The sequence below is a fragment of the Acomys russatus genome, chromosome 29 (assembly GCF_903995435.1).
Source record: "Acomys russatus chromosome 29, mAcoRus1.1, whole genome shotgun sequence".
Taxonomy (NCBI): domain Eukaryota; kingdom Metazoa; phylum Chordata; class Mammalia; order Rodentia; family Muridae; genus Acomys; species Acomys russatus.
In genome coordinates this window covers 24,629,008-24,645,494 of record NC_067165.1, presented here as the reverse complement: position 1 = coordinate 24,645,494, position 16,487 = coordinate 24,629,008, and the positions used below count along the sequence as shown (strand labels likewise).

Here is a 16,487-nt window from a genome sequence, read left to right as displayed (position 1 = left end):
CTGTGTGGTTCCTGGGGATGCGATGCTGTACCAGGCAAGGCTCATTTTCCTTTCTTCATGCTACAGTCTCTTGACTTAAACATACTTTTTGTGTTTGGAGGTGTGTGCATGTGCAGATGTGCGCGTGTGTGCAGGGGCCACAGCAGGACATCAGGTGTCTTCCTCGATGACTCTCTGTATAGCGCCCTGAGTCAGGGTCGCTCCTAACAGGAAATTTGCAGTTTAGTCCAGGTTGGCAGCCCAGTGAACTCTCGGGATCCACTGTCTCTGCCCTCCAATGCTGGCCTTACAGAAATGCATGCCGTGCTGGGCTTGTTTGGGGGTCCTGGGGATATGAGCTCAATTCCTCACATTCTCCTCTCTCTCTCTCTCTCTCTCTCTCTCTCTCTCTCTCTCTCTCTCTCTCTGTGTAAACACTCATGTAATAAAACTGGATCCCTATTGCTACACTGAAAATACAGTAAAATAAACAAGCAACTATCTGAAAAATCTAGGTCCTATGGTGAAGACGCTGTGGGGCCATAGCAGAACGAGTGCAATGGAAGTGCTGAAGTTCCAGTCAAGGGCTCCCACCTTGCTTCTGACAGCCTAGGATTTTGATAAAAGCTCCATAGTCTGTCACCATAGCAACCTATAAAGGCAAAAAAAGAAAAAGAAATCAATGTTCCACAACTGAGAACCAATCTTTCCTCTGCATTTATTTATTTTTGACAGAGGATCTCAGGTAATTCAGGCTGGCCTCCAACTCACTGTGTAGGCAAGGCTGACCAGGAAGTTAAGCTGTTCTTTCTAGAGCCTTCCATCCCTTCACCTCCAGTAACAAAACAAAAGGACGCAGAGAGGCCCCACTGCCCTGAGGCTTGCTAACATTTCAAATAGTCCCAACACAGGAACCCTCCAAAAACTCCCCATGACTGTCCACCCCTGCTATCACCATTCACAGGTGACCAATAAGAATCTGATGCTGGACAGACTACCCAGTCCAGAACGTCCCAGGAGCAGCCCTAGAATCTGAACTCAGTCTCAATTACACAGGAGCCAGCCATTAAGGCTGACCTTAATGGTTTTATCCGCTTCAGCTGTTAGCAGCCATCTCTCTTGACTGATCAAAAGCACAAGCAAATATTTCCGACTCACGGTCTAATGACCCAAGTTGTGCAGCTGCGGGAAGTCGCTGAAAAGTGTAGCCAGTTCTCTAGTCCCAACGGTGCATAGTGCCATTGTCAGCTCCAGAGACAAGGACTCCATCAGTGTTGACTGCCAGTGTGTTAACAATTGCACTATGGCCAGAGAGATTACGAATGAAGCCTCCATCAGGGAATGTCCACTGCTTTACGTTATCTGGAGATCCAGAGGCAAATGTGTAATGTCTCTGGTGTAAGGCCACAGCCCTGACTGATTTCTTATGATTGGTCAGTGCCACTCTTGTCTGTCCAGCCACCAGATCCCATAACCGTATTGTGGTGTCCTGACTCCCAGTAATAACCTGTGGCTCTGCTGCAGCCTGGCACCTCATGGCGGCCACTGCACTGGTGTGTCCAGACAGAGTGTGTACACTGGCTTTAGTTCTCACATCCCAGATGTGAGGAGTGGAATCTGGACTACAAGTCACCAGGCCATCGCTGGCTGGATGCAGATCCAGACCATACACTGCACTTACGTGGCCGTGGTAGTGCCTCACAGTCTTGTAATACTCAAGATCCCAGCACTGGACTTGTTTGTCTTCTCCATAAGAGAACAAGTGATGGCTCCTCGGCCTCACCGTCACACCAGGCACTGCACTGATGTGGTCAATGTCAGCTTTATGAGCCACTAGCCAAGTCCTAAACCTTTATAGTTCTGTCAGCGGACCCAGTAAGGAACCACTGATTTCCAGGTTCTATAAGGATGCACCAAACCCAGCCAAGATGCCCACTGATAACCCTGTAGAGTTTCCATGGTGGGTGCCACTGGGGTTTGGGCATTGTAGGGGCTGTTTTAGTCATTGATGCCGAGTTCTTGGTGATGGCGGTCTCCATTACCATGGAACTCACTGCAGCTGGCTGGGAACGGTCAGAAGTCCCTGGATGTTGGTACTCACTGCTAGCTGGAGCAGTAAGATTTGCATATTTGGTGACAGGTACACATTCCTATCCACCAGGACCTTGTGTTGCCTTGACTGCTGAGACTAAGGCGCAAAGAATGCCAAGTGATTCCGCTGCACAGTCTTCAGCCGTGGTGTTATCGTCTCAGGCCAGGTTTGATGCACCAGTGGCACCTGCTGTGGAAACTCTACAGGTTACCAGTGGGCATCTTGGCTATGTGCGAGATCCTGTATCAAAAGAAAACACAAAAAATTTAATAAAGAAACTGATAGATAAAGAGAAGATGGAAATTTTTAATAAAACCTATACCATATAATATTGAATTGAGTAATGCTGATGTTTGGTAAAGCAGGAGACTTGGGGCTCCAGTGTCAGGACTCCTCCAGTGGAGTCTGTGTGACAAATACTACACAGGCCTAAGGCTACGACCCCCGACCAGGGAGAGGCTCCTGGACTGGGGCTGATGTTTCTGCCAGGAGAAGCTGACTGCAGTTCCTCTTTTCTCTCATTGTGATTCTGTCCCTATTCTTCTAACTTAACTCTACGTCCCTCCCAGATCAGGACTTTTTCAGGAATGACCACGTTGCTATGAGACGACCCTAACTCGGGACTGCAGCCAGGGACTGTTAAGGGCTGGAGTAGTTCGGCTTCACTTCCACTTACTAAAAGAAACATATTGAAAAATTAATCATTAGTTAATAAGCTATATTATGGCTTACAAAGAAATAAAGTATTTCAAAAGAAAGCTCCAGATAGTGGCACTCAGATATTAGAAAAGAGAACTGAAAGAAAAAATTGTCTTGACACACAGATGTTGGGCATAGGTTCCGTTTATGGGAGAACGTTGACCCTGGACAAATGGAGCACAGGCATATTGATATCAAGCCAGTGACTTAGAAGTGGTGACATCTTCGCCGTGTGTTCTGTACCCTACATTGTTTCATTTAAAGTTGTAATTCAAAATATGACAACACAATGACTTTGCACTCTGTGCTCGTACTGTGTGTGCTTGCTTGTTCACTGACTTCCTTGAATCTACTCTGTGGGAAAATGTAACCACCTCCCACCCCATGTTTTTGAAATGTATGTATAAAAATTTAGACTGCTTGTCTGAAAAATACACTCAGACGCAAACTCAATTCTGGGTTGCTCTGTTTGTCACTCGCCTTGTCTTTGCACACTGACACTTCCAGAACTCTCGTTCCCAAGGACCTATCCCCGACAGAGCCGGTCCTTGGCACTCCAGGGATCCAAGTTCAGTGCCTCACTTGAGTCTAGCAGCCTTTGCCTCTCTTTACTTCTGTTGTTTTGAGTAACAAGTCATCAAAAACTATACACTGTTGAGTGCACATCCTGTGCTGGACTCCAGTGTCAGGCGGGTGACGATTATCTTTTGTTACCTATAGCAGCAAACGGAAACAAATGGATGTAAGGCACAGGCAGGATGTGGCCAAGTTAGGATTGGAAGGCAACCCTCTCACTGCAAAGCTCTCACTCTTTCTGTACGCAGGACACCCCTCTACATGTTTCTAGGACTGTATCCAGGATACAGCAGGTTGCCAGAGAATTGCAGTGAGTGTGAGGCCAGCTGGGCCGTGAGACCATGCCACAGACACAACCACAGGGTCAGTGAGGTGGCTCAGCAGGTAAAGCAGCTGCCACCAAGTCAGAGGACTGCAGGTCAGTGAGCTGAGCCCATGCGGTAGAAGAGAGAACTAACTCTTGTAATTGTCCTCAGACCTCCACATGGGTGTCTCTCACACACATTGAATTAGTAAAAATCTGTACTAACAGGAAACCAGTGAAAACTTAGAGCTGGGCATGGGAGCATACACTTTTCATCTTAGCATTCAGGAAGCACAGGCAGGGGGATCTCAGTGAGTTCCAGGCTGCCCTCATCTGAAGACTGAGGCCCAGGCCATCCAGAGCTACCTAGTGAGAAGACCCTGTCTCAAAAAATGTAATAAACCACAAAGAAAAGCATGCATGAAACAAGGCAGATCTCATTATTGACATGGGTAGAAACCTCAAATAGTGGGAATTTTAAAAAGCAGTTTTGGAACCGGGCGTGATGGCACATGCCTTTAATCCCACCACTCGGGAGGCAGAGGCAGGTGGATCACTGTAGCCAAGGCTACACAGAGAAACCCTGTCTCGAAAAAAAATAATAAAATAAATAAAAAGCAGTTGTATTCACATGGCATGCTGTGCTCTTGCCCTTGTGAAGAGTATGTGCCTGTGTCTCTGTATTTTAAATGATTGTGTCTGTTCAGACACCAGGGAACAAACTCCTCCCAGTGGTCTCCTATGTGGAGTTGGCTTGCTGAGAGAAGGATGTGAGCAGGAGAGGGATTTTTCACTTTTTGGCATCTTTCACAGTTTTTTCTGTCAGAACGCTGTGCAGATCTGTGTTTCATCAAGCTGTCTCGTTAGCCTGGTAGACAACAGTGCTGTGTATCTCGTCCTTGCGTTAGGTGGCTTACCACTGGCTTTCAAGCTGGCAGCTAGCAGTCTGTAATTAAGTTCCTTGATTTATGTTGGGGGACTTAGGGAGGTGGAGCTCACCCCAACCCCCAGGACTCACCCCTCTTTCTGCCTACAGACAGATTTTCCTGTTCGTGTACCTGTCATGGCTGCTGGTGCCAAGTTCATGTGATCATTTATGTGACACTTTGGGGACTTGGTGGAGATGGAAAGCCTGCTACATTTGAGCAGTCAGTTTTCACCTCACTCGTGTCTGTTCCCTGTCAGACAGTGCCTGTGATAGAGGCTGACAGCTTACAAGTGGATCTGTCAGTGTGACAGCTGTGCGAGACTCACAGGAAGGGGCCAGGGAGCCAAGTAATTAGGGAGAAACCGTGAGCTTGAATCCTAGCTTCTTGTGTAGGTTTGGTGGGAACCTTGAGTGGTTGACTTCTCCAAAGTGTGTCTAGCTCCTCCAAGGGGGATAGAGTTATGTCCTGCCACGGAAGGACTGAGCAATACCATAAGCTAGTTGTGGTCTGGTTGGAATGGAACATCTTTAATTCAGGGATGTGCTAGTTTGAATTACTTTCTCAGATTCTGTTCTCAGAATCCTTTAACCACTGAAGACCTCCTTCTAAGATTCAGATCAAAAGCAGTCTTTCATTTTTTAACATTCAATTGTTTGTTTTGTATCTGTGAATGAAGCTTGGGGACATGCTGCTGTAGCATTTGTGTGGAGGTCAGAGTACAACTTGAGGGTACTCTCCTTCTACCATGTGGGTTCTGCGTTTGAATTCAGGTCATCAGGCTTGGTGGCAAGCACCTTACCCCGGAGCCGTCTCCCTGGCCCTAACCTTGCTCCTATAGTGCTGCTCAGTAGAAGTTTATGTGGGGCGGTAATGCTTCAATCTGGTCTCATTAGTGTCCATTTGTCTGGACACCAACAAGATAGCCAACAACTTTCAATTCAATTCTGACATTATCATCCCTGAATTAATATCAGACCCTACAGTTAAAGGGGCTCTGTCCCCCAAGATTGCCATGCCTCATGAGCCTTTAAAGATGACCAGGTAGCTCTAACTTGAAGGTTCCCGTGCCCCCACTTCTTAAGTTTGGTAATCTGCTAGAGTAGATCAGTTGTGATGTACACGTGTAATCCCAGCACATGGGAAATAAGGGTACGGGTATCACAAATTCAGGCCAGCCTGGGCTGCACAATGAAGTGGATGCCAGCCTGGGCTACAGGAAACTCTATTTAAAAACAAAAACTAAAACCAAGGACAACGAGTTACACCTTTAATCTCAGCACTCTGGAGGCAGAGCCAGACAGATCTCTGGGCTCAAAGTCACCCAGGTCTACAGCGTGAGTTCCAGGACAGCCAAAGCTACACTATGAGACTCTGTCTCCAACAAACAATCACCCAAAATACCAAAGTAAAAGTTCACAGAACTCAGGAAAAACAGTTCACTTCCTTTTGCTGGTTCCAGTGAGATGAGAAGTCCAACTCAGGAGCACCAGTGGAAGGGACCCAATAGGACAGGTGTGAGCAGAGTGAGGAGAAGGTGCTGGTGCACTCACCAGGTCTACCCAGCATGCTCTGCACCAACCCATGAGCTCCATGGCTGTCCATGTCCACAGGGACTGTTCTTCAGGGCCCTCTTCACCTGCTCCTTCTTTCCCAGCTGGGAGTTGGATGGATGGCCCTGAAATCCCTGCCCTCTCACCACTGGATTCTTCCTGTGACCCTCCCTGACCAGCGACTCAGATAATCATGTTTTATGGATTCTTTGCTGGAAACAAGGAGAAAGACCAAAGCAGTACACATATGAACACACTCACATAGATATATACACACAGATATGTATTTTTAGTTCCTGTTATCATTATTGGCCTTCATGGGTGTTCCGGTGCACATGTGGAGGTCAGAGGGCAATTTCTGGGAGACAGTTCTCTTTTTACACCCCGGAGATGCTGTCTGTTTTTTCTGCCTGGCTGCATACTCCAGGCTGGCTGGCCTGTGAGCTTGCAGGTGACTTCCCTGTCTCTGCCTCCCACTGCACAGGAGGAGTGCTGGGCCTCCATGTGTGGTTGTGTGTGTGCCTGCCAGGGCTGGAGGTCAGGTCCTCAGGCTTGCATCCAGTTAGCTGCTGAGCCAGCTTGTTGCTGTTTTTAAGTTTTTGAACAAGAACTCACACTGTATCCTGGGCTAGCACCCACTGTCCTCTTCCTCGGTGATGAGATTATGGGTATGCACCGGCCCACCCAGCCAAATGCATTTTCTTTCTTTTTTATTTATTATTATGTATATAGTGCTCTGCCTGCATGTACATCTGCAGGCAGAGGAGGACCTCAGATCGCAGTATAGATGGTTTTGAGCCACCATGTGGTTGCTGGGAGTTGAACTCAAGACCTCTGGAAGAGCAGACAGTGCTCTTAACCGCTGAGCCATCTCTTCAGCCCCACCAAATGCATTTTCATGGTTTATATTTTACTATGTTTGTAGTCCATTATGTTAGGTGCTGACTTTTTATTTTAACACTTAAGTGTAAAATAGCTATCCTGCTGGTGACTGTCATAGGAACAGCAGAGCCTGGTACAAGTACATATGGGAACAAATTAAAGCAGTGTGCAAAGAAAGTGAGGGAGACTGCTTTGAATTTACCTAAGCCATTCAGATGGCTGAGGACCTAGTACAATGTCTGAGATAGAGTGGACAGTCAGTGAGTCTTGTAGCATAAACACATAAATTAAAGTCTTGCACTAGTTTGACATGGGAAAATCACTTGATTTTTTTGAGTCTTTAGTTTCCTCATAATGGGGGAGAAACTGTGAGCTTTAATCCTAGCATCTTGTGTAGTTTTGGTGGAAAATTTGAGTGGTTGACTTCCCTACAGTGTGTCTAGCTCCTCCAGGTGGGGAATGTCATTAGGTCTTGTCTTTGAAGGCCCAATTACATATAATATTCATTTATATTTATATTATATATATTTATGTGTATCAGTATATAAATAAAATCTGCAGAATTGGGCTGATGTTCCTATTTTAGACTCTGGTTATTTGATTGACAAAACTGTTTTTCCTCCATCCTCTGATCCATTTTTGCCTGCAGTGAAGTGCTGGTAAGTGTTTGACTGCATCTCTAATCCCAACAGAGAAAGGGCCTGAAAGCACTGACTTCTCTGCCTGTGTTGTCACATGCCACTCACTGGAGATGGCTCACTGCAGCAGTCTAGAGAGGAAAGTGCAGTGTCTGTAGACGGAGTGTTGATTGTGTCACGTTTTGGGCTGTCCCTGCCTTCTCATGGATTGACAGTCTCACCGTCTTGTTCTCCAACCAGTGGAAGTTGTGAAAGAGATGAACGTTGAGCCTAAAAGAATGGAAAGAACATTCTAAGATGTTTGAGTAATAAATTGTCTGTGTGTGTGTTTCTCTGTCTGTCTCTCTCCCCCTCCCTCTTCCTCCCTCTCTTCTTCCCTCCCTCCCTCCTTCCCTCTCTCTCTGTGATTGAGGAGCCATTTTCTTTTATGGCAGACATTCAGTTGTGACTCTCTCTGTTTAAGCCTTGTTGGGTTTATTGAATATATGATGGATTTGCTTTGCCCTTTTTTGTGGCTTCATGTCAGAAATCCTGGCACTGAAGACAGAGTAAAGCTCAGTGAAGCAGTGCTTGCCTAGTTTGCACAAGGCTCAGGATTCAGTCTCAGGAGAGACTGGATGTCCTGGAACTCAGAGAATCCATCTTCCTCTGCCTCCTGAGCACTGGGATTAAAGGTGTGCACCATCACCACCACCACCATGTCTACATTTCTTACATTTTCAACATTCATAGATAATACCTCAAATGGTGTTTGCCTCTACTGATTTTTTTCTTTTTCTTTTTGGTTTTATTTTGTTTTTGTTTGAGACAGGATTTCTCTGTGTAGCCTTGGCTGTTCTGTACTCACTTTGTAGACCAGTCCTCCTGCCTCCCAAGTGCTGAGATTAAAGGTATATGCCACCATGCGTCGCTTAATTTTTTCCCCCTTTGGGAACAATTCCAGTGATATTTTTCTATCAAATGAATGAATGTCTTGGCCAGTGGTAGCATCTGACTAGCATGTGCAGGGCCCAGAAGGAGAAAGGATAATCACCACAGAAGGAGAAAGTCAAAGGTACAGCACCTTCACACCTGTGCTTTTACAGGAGTTCACCAAGTTGTCTTTCTGTGTACTACACTGTATGAATGGGACTGAGGAGGTGGCTCAGCAGTTAAGAGCAATCGCTGCTCCTGCAGAGGACCTGAGTTTGTTTCTCAGCACCCATGTTGGCTGCTCACAACTCCCTGTAATTCCAGCTCCAGGGCATCTGATGTCCTCTTCTAGGCTCTCTGGGTACCTGCACATACAGACACACAATCAAACACCTGGCATGCAAACACACATACACATAATTAAAAATAAATCTTGTGAGGGTTGGGGATGTAGCTCAGTGGTAGAATGCCTGCCTAGCATGCAGGAGGCTCGGGTTCAATCCCCACAGAAAACAAAACTCAGCAGGGTATTGTGTGTTATCTTATTACATGTTTCATTTAACCCCCCCACCCCATCTTTTGGTGCTAGGAGTTGAATGCCCAGCCTAGTACATACTAAGCTCATGTTCTCTTGCTGAGTTCTATCCACTCTAGCCTAACAGTTATTGAACCAATGTTTATTGGGGCTGGAGAGACAGCTGGGTGGTTTAGAGCACTGGCTGTTTTTCCAGAGGACCAAGGTTTGGTTCCCAGCACCCACATGGCAGCTCACAGCTGTCTGTAACTCCAGTTCCGGGAGATCTAGCGCCCTCTTCTGGCGTCTTCAAGCACATATATGATGTACAGACAATCGCGGGCAAAACACCCATACACATAAAGTAAAATAAAATGTAACCAGTGTTGGTTTGCTGATTAGGTTACAGGGTGCTAGTTCTCCCCGCCACCAGGCCCGATTTAAATGGTGCTCCTAAATTGTTTCAGTTTGTAGTTTCAATTTATGTAATTTTTTTCATTGAAAATTTAAAAATTTCCCTGTATACCTCAACTCCTTTTTTTCTACCCATGCATTATTTATTTATTTTGTTTTTCGAGACAGGGTTTCTCTGTGTAGCCTTGACTGTCCTGGACTCACTTTGTAAAGCAGGCTGGCCTCAAACTCACAGCGATCCGCCTGCCTCTGCCTCCCGAGTGCTGAGATTAAAGACATGCGCCACCACGTCCAGCTTTACCCATGCATTCAGAGTACTAGTTTTTTCTTTCTCTTTCTTGTGTTCAGGTCTGGTCCACCGAACTCACACGTCATCCTGTCGAGTGGATAAGTCTTCTGAGATAGTAGATGTTGGCGACAAAGTGTGGGTGAAGCTGATTGGCCGAGATATAAAGCTTCCTGTAATGCCATGTGGTTTGAAAAAGGATTATAAAAAGCTGGCCTTCCATTGGAACTCTGTGATGGTTTGTGTGTAAATGTTCGTGGTGGCTGACATTCTTATTTTTAAATCTTGCCCCTGTCATCTGTCGGAAGCTTGTATCTTCTGGTTGTCTGTCCTGCAGTTTAGGAAAAACAATATGAAGTACGGTGCAGGCGTGTGTGTAGAGGAATTTTAATTTAGAACATGGCTGCTCTGGCAAGAGATCACATCCAAAGACCCCCTAGATCTGTGTGATTTGGCTTGAATACAAATACACCTTTAAACTGGGCATGGTGGCGCACACCTGTAATCCCAGCACTCACGAGACAGAGACTGGTCGATCACTGCGAGTTCGAAGCCAGCCTGGTCTACAAAGCGAGTCCAGACCAACCAAAGTTGCACAGAGAAACCCTGTCTCGAAAAAACAAAAACAAACAAAACGCAAACACACTTTGAATCCAGGAGACAGAGTTAGTTTGAGGCCAAGCAGAAAAATTTAGAGGCTAAGAGAAAAACCAGGTTGCGTAAATTAGCTGGGAGAGGAGTTTGAGCCAGAACAGCTGAGTTGAGCTAGCCAGCCCAGAGCGCAGTAAGGACAAGAAAGGATGAGTTTATTCTAAGTCTCTGAGGCTGAAAACGTTTGGGGGACTAAGTTAGACTGGATGGAGGTTCCGACAGAATTCTTCCTCCAGAACTTCCGGAGAGGAGCGACCAATCCGTTTCCAACATTTCCTTCTGTACCGCCCTCTGAACACACTCTTGCGATTGGATCGTCTTGATGACGTCACGAGGGCGCAATTCTGGGATTGGAGCTTGGAGCTGGCGTCCCCTCCAAGGCGCCCGGTGCATTGTGGGTGAGAACGAGCTGAACCGTTTCGGCGTTCCTGGCGATGAAGCTGCTTCCCGGCTAGAAGCGCGCACAGTGAGTGAATGGTGACCCCCGCAGGGTGACTGTTGCGTACCCGAAGCCGCGAGTCGGTGTTAGGCCTGAGCCTGCCATTTTGAGCTGACAACCCTGCCAGTTTGGGGCAAGAGGGGTCTGGGAAAGAGTAGTCCCATGGCAGGCTGGAGCGGAGCTTTGGCATCTCTGGCCGCAGGACTCGAACAGCTGATCTGCACAAAGCCGATTCTGTGTCCAGCTCTGTGCTGGCTTTCCCAGGGACCGACTCGACTCCCGGCCTTCCGGCTTCAATGCTGGCTTTAGCTCAGGAGGTCGATTTAGTTTTTGTTACTGGTATAGCGGGCTTTTTTTTTTTTTTTTTTTTTAAGGGTGTAATTTATGCCCCGATTCAGATAGTGATGAGGGGACTAGCCTTTAGCTCCTCCAAAGCACAATTTTTGTGGAGTAATCTAAGATTCATGCTGCAGGACTAGGCCTTCTTGTAAATTATGGTGCAGAGCGTTGGGAGACACACTGAAGAAACACGGCCCCCAGCCTCAGAGCGTGGGAAACGTGTTAAACAAATCTCACCAGTTGATTGGAAGACTAGTTAAGACAGGGATGCCTTATGCCACGAGTAACTAATGTAAGCTTGAAGGCTTTTCAGAGGAAACGATGCCTGAGCTGTTGCTCTTTGATGGCACTGTTCTAATTAGGGGAGGGAAGGAAGGGAGACCTTTCCTCACAGAACAGCATGTGCGGTGGGCCTTGTCCCTTGGAAAGAGGATGACCCCCTCCAACCCCCAACAAACCATCCCCCCCTCAGATTCAAAGAGGCTTCAAGGGGTTGTGGTGCTTGATGAGAGCAGAGGTCATGAAGATTTGCAGGAACTTGAAGCTTTTACTTTAAAATTAATAGGAAACCAGTGAGAGATTACTCTCTACGCCAGGGCGTGGGATGTGGTGGTGGAGGAGGAGGTGACTTTACTCCTCAGGCTTAGTGGTGTGATGAGATTGGAAAGATAGGGGCATGTTTACTGGAGGCAAGCAGACCAGTTTGGGAGCATACACAGTAGCTCTGATCAGCAGTGTCAGTGAGCGCCCAGCTGGAGGTGGGACTGAAGACTAACAGTATTTGGGATAGCTGGGAAGTAAATGGATTTCATGACGGATTGGATGCAGGAGAGGATTCTGCTCCTAGTCCCGACACTGGAGGCTGAGGTAGGAGGATTGCTACAAAATCAAAGCTGGCCTGGGCAATATTGTGATTTTTTTTTCACCCCCCCCCAAATTGCATAGGGAATCATATGTGGTTTGTGCCTGTGACCCCAGCCCTTGGAGGCAAGACAGAGGATTTGAGTCTTGTTTTTGTTTTTTCGAGACAGGGTCTCTCTGTTAGCCTTGGCTGGCCTGGACTCACTTTATAGACCAGGCTGGCCTCGAACTCATAGCAATGTGCCTGCCTCTGCCTCCCCAGTGCTGGGATTACAGGCGTGGGCCACCACCCCTGGCAGAAGATTCGAGTTTTAAGCCAGTTTGTGGTACAGAGTGTTCCCCCCGCCTTTAAAAGCTTTTTTTTTTTTTTTTCTTTTAAAAAAGCTTTCTTTCCTTCTTTCTTTCTTTCTTTCTTTTTAATTTATGTGTGTGAGTGTCCTGGTTCATTTCATGTCAACTTGTGAGAAGATAAGGTCATCTGAGAGGAGAGAACCTCAATTGAGAAAATGCCTCCATATAGAATTCTGTAAGCCCCTTCCTTCCTTCCTTCCTTCCTTCCTTCCTTCCTTTCCTTCCTTTCCTTCCTTTCCTTCCTTTCCTTCCTTTCTTTTGGCTTTTCCTTTTTTCCGCTCAGACAGGGTCTCACTTTGCAGCTCTGGCTGTCCTAGAACTCACTAATGTAGACCAGACTGGCCTTGAACTCAGAAGTCAGCCTGCTTCTGCCACCCAAGTCCATGCATGTCTTTGTACTTTGTGAATGCCTGGTGCTAGCAGCAGTCAGAAGAGGACTTGGAATTGTAGTTGTGAATCACCCTGTAGGTGCTAGTAACCCTAACCTCAAGTCCTTTGGAAGAATAACAAGTGCTCTCAACCTCAGAGCCTTCTGTCTCTAGCTCCTGCATAGTGAGAGTCTAGCTGACAAAGCCAGGGGCTGGGGATGTGACCTCTGGGTTCAATCCTTAGTACTGCAAAAAGAAAATCAAGACCCTCCCTATTTAAAAAAAAAACTGCTTAAGGTTTCTGTTTTGTGATAGGAGCAAACAACAGAGCTTTAGGGAGGGTGTAGTGGTTTCATACCTTTAGTTGGAGCACTCAGGAGGCAAAGGCAGGTAGATATCTGTAATGTCAAGGCTAGTCAATGCAGTTCCAGGACATCCAGAGCTACATAGAGATAAGTCTGTCTCAAAAGAGAGAGGGGTTGGGGGACAGAAAAAGATAGAGCTCTTTTTGTTTTGTTTTTCGAGACAGGGTTTCTCTGTGTAGCCATGGCTGTCCTGGACTCACCTTGTAGACCAGGCTGGCCTCGAACTCACAGGGATCCGTCTGCCTCTGCCTCCCGAGTGCTGAGATTAAAGGCCTGTGCCACCAGGCCCAGCTGATATAGCTCTTTATAACCTAATTTTTTAGAAGTATCATTCGTGTGTGTGTGTGTGTGTGTGTGTGTGTGTGTGTGTGTGTGTATATATATATATATATATATATATATATATATATATATATATATATGGATGTTTTGCCTGAAATTATATATGTGGACCATGTATAAGCCTGGTGCCCAAGGAGGTCAGAAAAAAGGCATGAACCTGGTTCCATCAGAAGAGCAGTCAGTGCTTTTACCTGCTGAAGCTCTCTCTCCAGCCCTCTTCCTGCTCTCACAGCCTAATTTTGCAAGGAACAACCTAGTGTAGTACTCTTTCCAGGACTGTGTGTGGATGAGGGGAACTACAGTGTCCACTCATCACAGTTGCACCAGTGCTAGTATAGATTCTGCAGTTCATTTCTGCTGCCCCAGTGCTAGTATAGATTCTATAGTTCACTAATTAGCTTTTCAAGGGTTGGAGGGATTAGGAACGGTCTCTTAATAGAACCATTGAGTTCAAATTATTAACACCTGCTCTGGCATGGGAGGCCAGGGATGCTGGGCAAAGGAAGGCAAAATCTGGACATGAGACTACATAGCTGGGAAATCAGAGAGGCGGGGTCCATTTCTCAAGAACTGGCAGACCAGCCTCCATCCTGTGCACTATTGTTAGTGTGCACATGTTCCTGTGTGCAGGTGGGCACGCATGTGTACGTAAGGAGATGAGAGATTGACATCGCATGTCTCTTTCAGTTGCTCTCCACTGTATTTACTGAGATGCTATCTCTCACTATCCCTGATGCTCCCTGATTCCACTAGATCTGCTGGCCACCTAGTAATAAAAAGAATGAAACCCACCCAGGTGTGACGTTCATCCTGTAGCAGTTATTTAGGATGATAAGGTGGGAAGGTCATTTCATCTCAGGAGTTCAAGTTCTAGAGCTAGCCTGGGCAATATAGTGAGACCGCATCTCAAAACAGTGGCGCTGGGCATGAGTCCAGTGGTTAAGTTAACCTCCTAACACTAAATGTGAGGGAATAAGGATGGAGAGGAAAGAAACAGTGGCGGTGGGCATAAAGTTCACTGGTCCAGTCCTACATAGCATGTACAGGGTTTTAGATTTGATAGTATTATAAACAAAAACCGGTCGGGAGCAAAGCCAAGCATGGTCACACATGCCTGTAATTCCAGCACAGAGGAGGCAGATGCAAGGTGTCTCCACAAGCTGAAGGACACCCTGAGCTACATAGGAAAACTCCTGTCTCAAGAAACTAGGCTAGGAAGATGGTTCAGCAGGGCAGGATAACTGCTGCGCAAGTGCGAGGGCCTGAGTTCCAAACCCCAGAGTGTACATAAGAAGCCAACTCTGGTTCCTTGGATCTGTAAGTCTGGTGCTGTGAGGGAGGAAAGGGTCCACTGGGGCTTGCCGACGGCCTGCCTCGCTCCAGGTTTAGTGAGAGACCCTGACTCAAGCGACTAGAATGGAGGGTGATAGAGCAGGAACCTGACTTCCTCTGGCCTCCGTGCACATCAACATACAGGCACGCCCATACACCACATACACTAATCAATATACATAAAAGTAACAACAACAACAACAACATCCCAGATAAACTAGTCAACCAACCAAACCAGCCCCCTACTTAGGCTGAAATTCCAGTAGCCTAGTGACTTTGGATAAGTAACAAATCAGAAAGAAGTGACATCCAGGTTCCCAAATGACCCACAATTAGAGTGCTGAGATGTGGATTAGAGTGCACGGTGTGGCCTAATGGCGTTACTTTTTGGAGGCTATCCATGGGCTGTCTGCACATTTCTTTCTCTCTTTGTGTTTCTGGGCATGACTTAGGGTTTGAGGCTGCGTGGTAGGCAATCCCTCTGCCACTGACCTCCATATCCAGCCTCATTCCTTATTCCGTGTGTGTGTGTGTGTGTGTGTGTGTGTGTGTGTGTGTGTGTGTGTGTGTAGGTTTATATGCATGTGGGATGTGTGTAGAGGCCAGAGGTTGATGTTCGGTGTCTTCCTTATCAGTCTTTACCTTCACCTTTTTGTTGCCTGTTTGTTTGAGACAGGGTCTCACTGTGTATCTTTGGCTATCATAGAACTCATGTAGACCAGGTTGACCTCGAACTTGCAGAGATCTGCCTGCTTCTGCCTTCAGAGTACTGGGATTAAAGGTGCACGCCACCACCGCCGCCACCACTGGCCTCTTTTGAGACACAGTTGCCCACTGAACCTAGGGTTCAGTCTGGTAGGCTCTCTGGCCAGTAGATCACTGACTTGGGATCCATCTCTCTCTGTCCCCTGCCATAGGGGTTACAGACATGTACCACTGTGCCTGGCTTTCTCTGGATCTGGACTTGGGTCCTGATGGTTGTGCAGTGGGCTCTTTATGGTTGAGTCATGCCCCCAGCCCCTCCTTTCTTCTCTAATACAGATGTCTCTGTAATTGTTTCTTTCTAAAAGGACGTTTGAATTAGCCTTGGCAGAAGAGAAATGGAGGAGCCATAGAATATTAAGGATGAATTCAGGAAGGCCCGAGACCATGGAAAACCTGCCTGCACTCTATTCTATTTTTCAAGGAGAGGTATGTTTTGCACTTTGAAACTTCCCTTTTAAAGAGAACTAAGAATGTGTTGAGGAAAACATGTGGGGTTATTCTCCTGTCCATTTTGAATGGGAAGGCCATGGGACCCATGCTGCACACACCTCCTCTGAGCTGCACACTTCTGTGTGCACCTTCATTTTGGTGCCTCAAAGAATCTCTGACTTAGATTTTAAACTTTTTTTTTTTTTTTTGTCACAAAACAGGTTTCTTTCCCAGGTTTTTTGTTTGTTTTATTTTAGCAGAACGGACGGTTATCCATTTGGTTCCAAAGCTAGAAATCTAGTCATTGTTCTTGATTTCATCCTTTGACTTGGTCTTGAGTTTCCCTCTCTAGTTCCTTCATGAGTTCTAATTATATCTCTAGTTTCCATGGTTACTTATGCCTCTGCTACCCCTTATCCAAGTTCTACATCTTGTTCTGTTTTGTTTTTTCGAGACAGGGTTTCTCTGTG

General features: G+C 46.5%; 1 protein-coding gene and 1 pseudogene across 4 annotated transcripts in view; one reads left to right on the top strand and one right to left on the bottom strand.

The window, feature by feature from the left end:
• Positions 1-876: 876 nt before the first annotated feature.
• On the bottom strand, positions 877-9,864 carry LOC127211987 (pleiotropic regulator 1-like; annotated as a pseudogene).
• A 910-nt stretch (positions 9,865-10,774) lies between these two features.
• Zcchc17 (zinc finger CCHC-type containing 17) overlaps positions 10,775-16,487 on the top strand; it is a 33,503-nt gene continuing 27,790 nt past the window's right edge. For 2 of the 4 annotated variants that reach the window (XM_051171629.1, XM_051171628.1), the window contains exon 1: positions 15,894-16,014. Coding sequence is in view for 1 of the 4 variants with exons in the window: in XM_051171627.1 (XP_051027584.1) it covers positions 15,949-16,014 (66 nt within the window). In the remaining 3 variants the exon portion in view is untranslated. Of the gene's footprint in view, positions 10,893-15,893; positions 16,015-16,487 lie in introns of those variants that run through there. The other 2 variants (XM_051171627.1, XM_051171630.1) reach the window with 2 other exon arrangements.